Below are 6,555 nucleotides of genomic sequence, written 5' to 3'. Positions count from 1 at the left end.
CGCGGGCAGCGGCAGGCCTGAGGGGACGCTGGCCGTGTCCCGTCCCTCTTGATCCCCCTAGCAACCGGGGTTCCTGCCGGCCTCCCCTGGAGCTCCCTGGGGGCGGCCCCTCGGGGGCAGGGCCTGAGATGGGGTGCCCTGGCTGCCTCTGAGGAGATCCCAGGCACGGCCCCTGGGAGAGGTGAGGGGCTCGGAGCTGAGAAACAAACACGGGTTATTGAACGGTCAGTCTCTGCGAGGCAGGGAAGGGCTCGCTGGTGTGAGGAAGGCCTGCTGCTTTCCCACGGCTTGCTTTCCAAGGTGCTCAGCTGCTTTTGGTCACCCAGCCCTGGTTTTGCTGTTAACTTCCTTGGTTTCTGCTTTTCTCCAGGTCAGCCAGTGCGTCCACAATCTCTGCAAAACACAAGGACAGCGTTAATCAGAACAACATGTGCAATAGGCTGCTCTGGTTTTTCCCCAGATGAGAAGATAGCTCTCCCTCACTGATAACAGCTTGGCAGCCCTTAGCAGGGGACAGCCCTGAGCAGACACAGGTAAACACAGCCCAAAGAGAAGCAGCCAGTTATAAGGAGAGATGGTTGGAAAGAGCCACAAGAAGATGTCCTTCCAGCTCAGCACCATGTAGGCATGGCTGGGTGTTGAACTAGAGCAATAAAGACATGTTGTGTCCTCACTGCAGCTTTGCTAGCATCTCTGATGATTTTTTGATGTTTTCATTTCAGTGGGGGCCATTCCTGGGCAGGGTCTGCTGAGGGAGCTGCTGTTGGGAGATGGGGGCACAGAAAGCGTGGCACACAGTAGTTTCTTACACATATTTTCCACATCTCTTATATGAAAACTGGCCCTATAGGATGAAGCAGATGAGACTGAAGAAAGCTTTCTATCCGTTGGAGATGAACTGAAGGAAGGGTGCGACCTCTGTGCCTTCAAGCACACCGGCAAGGTTCCTCTGTCTTTTCCTGCTCTTTCTGTTAAATCTTCTGTTGGAGGCCAATTATGTATCTGATCAGACCCAGACCAGCTTTGTGTGAAATCTTCCCTGCCGTGGAGCAGCTCCCGAGATTGCAATTTATTGCTGAAAGCCCAAGGCAGGAAATGTTCCTGTGCCATGTTGTGGGCTGCTCCTCCAGCTTGTGGGACCTGCAGGACATGAGTGGGGATTAACCCCCACATCCCTGCTCCCAGCTCGGCACTTCTCTGAGAGAAAAAGCTTGCTCTTATGTGGTGCCAAATGAACAGCCTGGTGATTATTGTCATGACATGGGTAAACATTACCTCCATGAACCTCATCGTGTGATGAGAGCAGTGAGGGGAAAGAGAGGGCTAGTACTGGGGGTTAGCATAAGAAGGTAGGTCAAGGAGGGATCCCAAAACACAAAGCCAGACAAATTCATAGGCAAAATAAGGGACAAACTGCCTGCCAAAGCAGATGATTGAGGGCTGAAAAAGGGCTGTGGACCAGGTGTCCCAGACACTTACCCTCAGCAGAAGGGCGTTGGGAGGGGTCAAAGGCCCGGCACTGGTCAATGACTTTCCGCAGATCCTCAGGACAATCTTCCCCAACAGGGTCCTGGTAGTGGTGGTTGCAGATTTTCTCTATGATCTCCTGGGTAGTACAGCCTAGACAACGGGCGTGCAAACAGGGGTATCGGGACGGAGCTCTGCTGCCACAGGAGGGTGCTGGCGAGGAAACCCAGCGCAGGGCCGGGAGCCTTCCTGCAGCCTGTGGCATGGGGAAGCCAGCAGAGAAGCCACCCGAACTGTGCCCGCGACGAACCCCCCCATATTTGCCCCGACATCGCTGGGCTCCAGTGGAGCAAGGTGTGTTTATGCTTCAGTGCACAGGGACATCAAATAGAGACAAAAATTACTTGCATGTTTGTGGCTTAAGCATGTTGCTGTAATACTTTACTGTTTTGGAGTCCCAGGAGAAACTCAAAGCTGTTGGGCAGAACCAGGCATGCCAGGCACTGCCACTGGGACTCACATGCTGGGGGATGCTCCGGGAAGGAGCAGAGAGCAGCCAGTGCCAGACAGGAGCCACACTGGGTCGTGGGGCTTTTACACAAGGGACCAAATACTTCTGTCTCACCTTCAAATGGGATTTTGGAGGTTGCAATCTCCACCAGCACGATCCCGAAGCTGGAAGGAGAGAAGCAAGAGTCTCAGCACTCACCCCACCACGATGATCTTAAAGGTCTTTTCCAACCTGACTCTATGGTTCTGTGCTGTCCTCCCTTCCAACGGAGGGGGCTGCTGGGCTACGCCAACCGCAAGCGGCTGCTTATGTGTCCCGTTAAACCTGGCCTCCTTCCATAGCTCAGCAGCTACTCTGCCAGCCATCTGCCCACTTACGGGTCCCTTGCCTGGGAGGGACACACACACACCTGTATATTTCACAGGGCCTCTTGTAGGGGTAGTTGATGTCTTTCAGGTTCTCAGGAGCAATGTAAGCCAACATAGAGACTTGTTTCCAGTTCTTCTTGACTCTCCTCTTGATGGATGACTCTGTTTCACACAGCTCAAACCCCGACAGCTGATTGAGAGAACGAGAAAGGGAGAAGCGGTGCAAATGCAGCCTGCAGAAACTCGTGGCATGGCTGGGGCCTGCCCTGAGACGGAGAAAACGGAGCGAGGTGCCCTGGGCAGCAAAGGCTGGCATGCAGCCACGTGTGCTGCCCGGCACGTGGCTCTTTGTGCAAGTGGAACCACAGGTGGAGGCAAGCGAATTGCCCTAGCTTCAGCTCATCCCAGGGTGGATGGCTCAGAAATGCTCGCTTTGCTGCTGATAAAACAGAGATAATGATGAACTAAGTGTCTAAGGTGACAGGGGAGATGGCTCTACTCCAGGTTTTATTCCAGATCATCAGATCCAGATCAGCTTTGGTGTTGGTGGGGGTAGACATCCACAAAAACATGCAAAACTCCCAAAGGCTTCTCCTAGCACTGTCCTTACCTTCACGCAGTAATCCCCGGCCACCAGGAACTTGCTACTGCAGATGCAGCCGTGGAGCCGGGACTTCTCCCCCGTCTGGTGTAACCTGCAGCCGTATAGAACCGAGGGTAACACAGGTTGGTGGTGGATCCATCCCCGTGCCAGGGCTCCCTCCTGCTGTGCAGGGGACGGAGTACCAGGCACCCAGAGCAGCCAGAAGCCCTCTGCCTGTCTTGGTGGACCAACCCTGCCAAGCCAACCCTTCCAGCGGGTGCTGGAAGAGCCACTTTGGGCAAAATAATGAGACTTGCGGGTGAGCAGGGCCCGTAAGGAGAGCTGGCTGTGCCGTAGGGTGCTCCCGACACTGCCCTGCGGGTGCAGGGAAGGGGTTTTCTCCCTTCCAGACCTTTGCAGGCTTGAGGCCAGAAGCAGGGGCCAGTGATCGAGGGACATGGGTACTACTGCATCCAAACCCACCCCATACCCCTTCGCCAGCCTCCCACCCCAGTGTCCCAAGGTGGTGGAAACAATGTCTAGCGGGATCCCACCACTTACTGGGAGAGAGCAGGAAGCAGAGTGTGGCTTGTGGACTGTGGGTTGGACCCACTGATTTATGGGGGAGCTCACCTGTACAGGCCTCGGGCGGCTCCCAGGGCCATCCGAATGCGGATATCCCAGGAGAGATGCCGGTGCTTGGTCAGCACATCCCGCAGCGTCCCGTGCTTACAGTACTCCATGATGATGGAGAAGCAGGGGCTCCCATCTGCAAAGCAAAATGTTGAGCACGCTGCCTTGTGCCACCTCTCAGGAGGGGACCATGACAAACCGTTTGCCACCAGCTAGCACCGGGGACAGGCAGGGGAGGGAAAGGGTGACATTAATGTGACACCCCTTACCTTTCTCCTCAATGCAGATCCCGTACATGCGCAGGATGTTTGGAGACTCAAACTTCTTCAGGGTCTGAATCTCCTTCTCAAAGATGTCTCTGACCTTGCTGCAGAAAGGGACAGCACAGTGAGACACCGGGAGCAAGGCACGGCATGGCGCTGTGCCACCTTCCTGTCCCAGCTGCCCCATGTTGCTCCCACCCAGAACAACTCACGCCGAGTCGGTGGTCAGCGGCCTCTTGAAGGTTTTGATGGCAACGGGGTACTTGAGGTACTCGCCCTCGTAGAGGTCGTAGCTGTCAGTGTCCTGCAGGTGCCTGTAGAAGGTGAGCTGGTGTGGCTCGATCTCGGTGATGTCTTCTCTTTTATCAACATTGACCTTCTTCAAGCCTGCTCCCGCCATGCACCAGGAGGGAACAACGGACACGTTAGTCAGGGCTCGGGGCGAAAGGACACAGTGCTCAGGGTGCCTAGAGATGTGATGCCAACTTACACTCCATCACACGCACGATTTTGTTCAGCTCGTGTTGCATCCAGTCTACCTTGCTCTCCATACATTGCCTGTTGATGTAGATCTCCCCGGGGGCATCTTCAGGCTCCTCAGTACCTGGGAAGAGACATGCACAGAGGTGGGGCCGCCGGATGAACATGCAGGGCTGGTGAGGTTAGTTTTTCTCAAGGTTTAAATGCCCCTTTGGCTCTCCTTGGCCACGGCCACCAAGGCGAAGCTGGGCAGCAGCTGAGGAGAGGTGCCAGCGACTGTCTCAGGAAAAGCGGGTTTGTTAAATGCACACTTACTTGCGATCACCTGGTCCAAGAAAGCCCTGTCATCCCTCAGGTCCTCGGCATCCTGCCTGCGACATGTCTTTGGCTGGAAAGACTCCAGGAAAGCCTGCTTCTGCTCTGCCTGCAGCAGGAGTGAGAGCCCCTGGGCGATGTCCTCCAGGCTCTCGTTCACCCAGACGAACTCTTCGCCAGCGCTGTGAGCTCTCAGGAACTTCTGGATCCAGCTGGCCTGGCTGTATTTGATCACGAGTTTCTGGGCTTCCCCCAGCACCCAGAGCAGCTTCTTCAGCAGTTCCTCTTCGTGGTGGGAAATGTGCTTTCGCGGCTGAGCCTGGAGGATCCTCACGGGCTCCAGCAGGATCTGGATGCGCTCCACGAGACGCTGGCACTGGTGCTTACAGCACTTCACCTGCTCGAATTGGGCATGGATGGCCTGGGCCACGGAGAAGACCCTCTCCACGACGTCCATGCTTGCAGCAAAGGGCTTGGCCCCTGGGGGTGTGGGCTGGTGAAGGTGAACCTCAGGCACCGCTTGGAGATCAACCAGCTGGAGCTTTTCCACCCTAAGGAACAGCCTCCACATGGCACCTGCTCTCCAGGTCCCCTATAGCCCCTTATACCTCCCCCGCATGCTTTGCTTTCCCTGCTGTGCCTGGCACCGTGGCTGCTGGTGCAGACCAGAGCAGGCACAAGCAAACAGAGACATCGGTGGCAGCAGTATCGGCACAAACCACCTCACATCAGCAAGAGATGTTTTGGCTTGATTCGTGTGAATTAGAGTGTTAGCCATGCCTGGAGAGCTTACACGCAGACGGGCAGGGTCAGCAATAACCCAAGGAACATCCCCGGGACAGCACCCCCTGGCACCAGCTACGTGCGCCCCCGGGGTCCTGCCTGCAGACCCTACACCTTTGACCATAAAGTTTTTCATTTCTAGCCAGTGTCTCTCTCTGCTGTCACCCATCCAACAAAAGCTTTCACGCCTTCACAGCCCCAGCATCCCTGACTTCACACATACTCCCCATAGCCCTGTACTGCCCAATTAAAAATTTTAAATCAAACTTTTTTTATGTGCTCAGCATCCCCGCAGGGCCGGTCCCTGCTCCCCAGGCTGCATCCAGGCAGCAGGGCCAGAAACCCGCCCCTGCTGCAGGGCGGTCAGCAGCAGCCACCCACACTATCGGTGCAGCCAGTGCTCAGAGAGGGGCACCGGGTTCTGCCGGTGGAAACGAGAGAGAAACGCACCCAGGAAGGAGCTGCAGCCACCCGCCTGTCCTCTTCAGGCTCTCTCCAGCGTGGCCTCGAAGGAAGAAGCTCGGCCGTTCGCTACGAGAAACCAGTAGGGTTCACCCGGCCCCGCTTTGCTCACCTGCGCCCCGGCTGCCTCCACTGATGGAGAGGTGCAGTGGGGCGAGCGCGGATTTATAGGGTGCTCCCCCCAGGCAGCGGAAGGGCCGTTGTGCAACACGCGGTGACTTCCCACATCACCCCCGCTCCCCGTTCTCGGAAAGCTGACCGAGGCAGAGGAGGAAGGGGCCAGGCAGGCTGCATCCCCCCGGACTGGGTTTTGCCTGCTGGAAGAAGGGATTGCCTGTGGGAAGCACATCAGGAAGAAGGGGATGGGGTAGGCTGTGCCCCCCATGTTGACACTTGCTGCTGTTTGTAGCACCCCAACCCCCTCTACTGCACCACAAACCGCAGCAAGGCTTGCCCAGGGTGCTGAAACACCCTCGGTGTCAGCTCTGTGCCCAGCTGGGCTTCCCACACGGGGCAGCAGGACCCCCCAGGACTGTACGAGGGACCCCGGTCCTTCGGGACCTTCCGCTGCCCTCCCCATCCCCGCAGCCGGGACCCCCCAGCCCCAAAGGAAGCAGGCTGAGGCCACCAGTGCTGGAAGTGGTGCTTGACCTCTGCGGGGTGCACAGGAAATTTTACGGGTGGCTTCGT

The 6,555-nt window shown here is 56.8% G+C and overlaps 1 protein-coding gene across 1 annotated transcript; it reads right to left on the bottom strand.

Annotated features, from left to right (window-relative positions):
* Nucleotides 1-179: 179 nt before the first annotated feature.
* On the bottom strand, nucleotides 180-6,013 carry MLKL (mixed lineage kinase domain like pseudokinase). Its single transcript, XM_056360790.1, has 11 exons — nucleotides 5,854-6,013; nucleotides 4,621-5,171; nucleotides 4,316-4,429; nucleotides 4,038-4,212; nucleotides 3,832-3,929; nucleotides 3,563-3,698; nucleotides 2,957-3,041; nucleotides 2,388-2,536; nucleotides 2,093-2,142; nucleotides 1,480-1,620; nucleotides 180-393 (listed from the first exon to the last, which is right to left on the bottom strand). The coding sequence occupies exons 2-11, from the start codon at nucleotides 5,075-5,077 to the stop codon at nucleotides 341-343; spliced, it is 1,458 nt and encodes a 485-aa protein (XP_056216765.1). The 5' UTR covers nucleotides 5,078-5,171; nucleotides 5,854-6,013; the 3' UTR covers nucleotides 180-340.
* Nucleotides 6,014-6,555: the final 542 nt, after the last annotated feature.

This window comes from Falco biarmicus, chromosome 15 (genome assembly GCF_023638135.1).
Source record: "Falco biarmicus isolate bFalBia1 chromosome 15, bFalBia1.pri, whole genome shotgun sequence".
NCBI classification, from domain to species: domain Eukaryota; kingdom Metazoa; phylum Chordata; class Aves; order Falconiformes; family Falconidae; genus Falco; species Falco biarmicus.
This window is presented reverse-complemented; position numbering and strand designations above follow the sequence as displayed.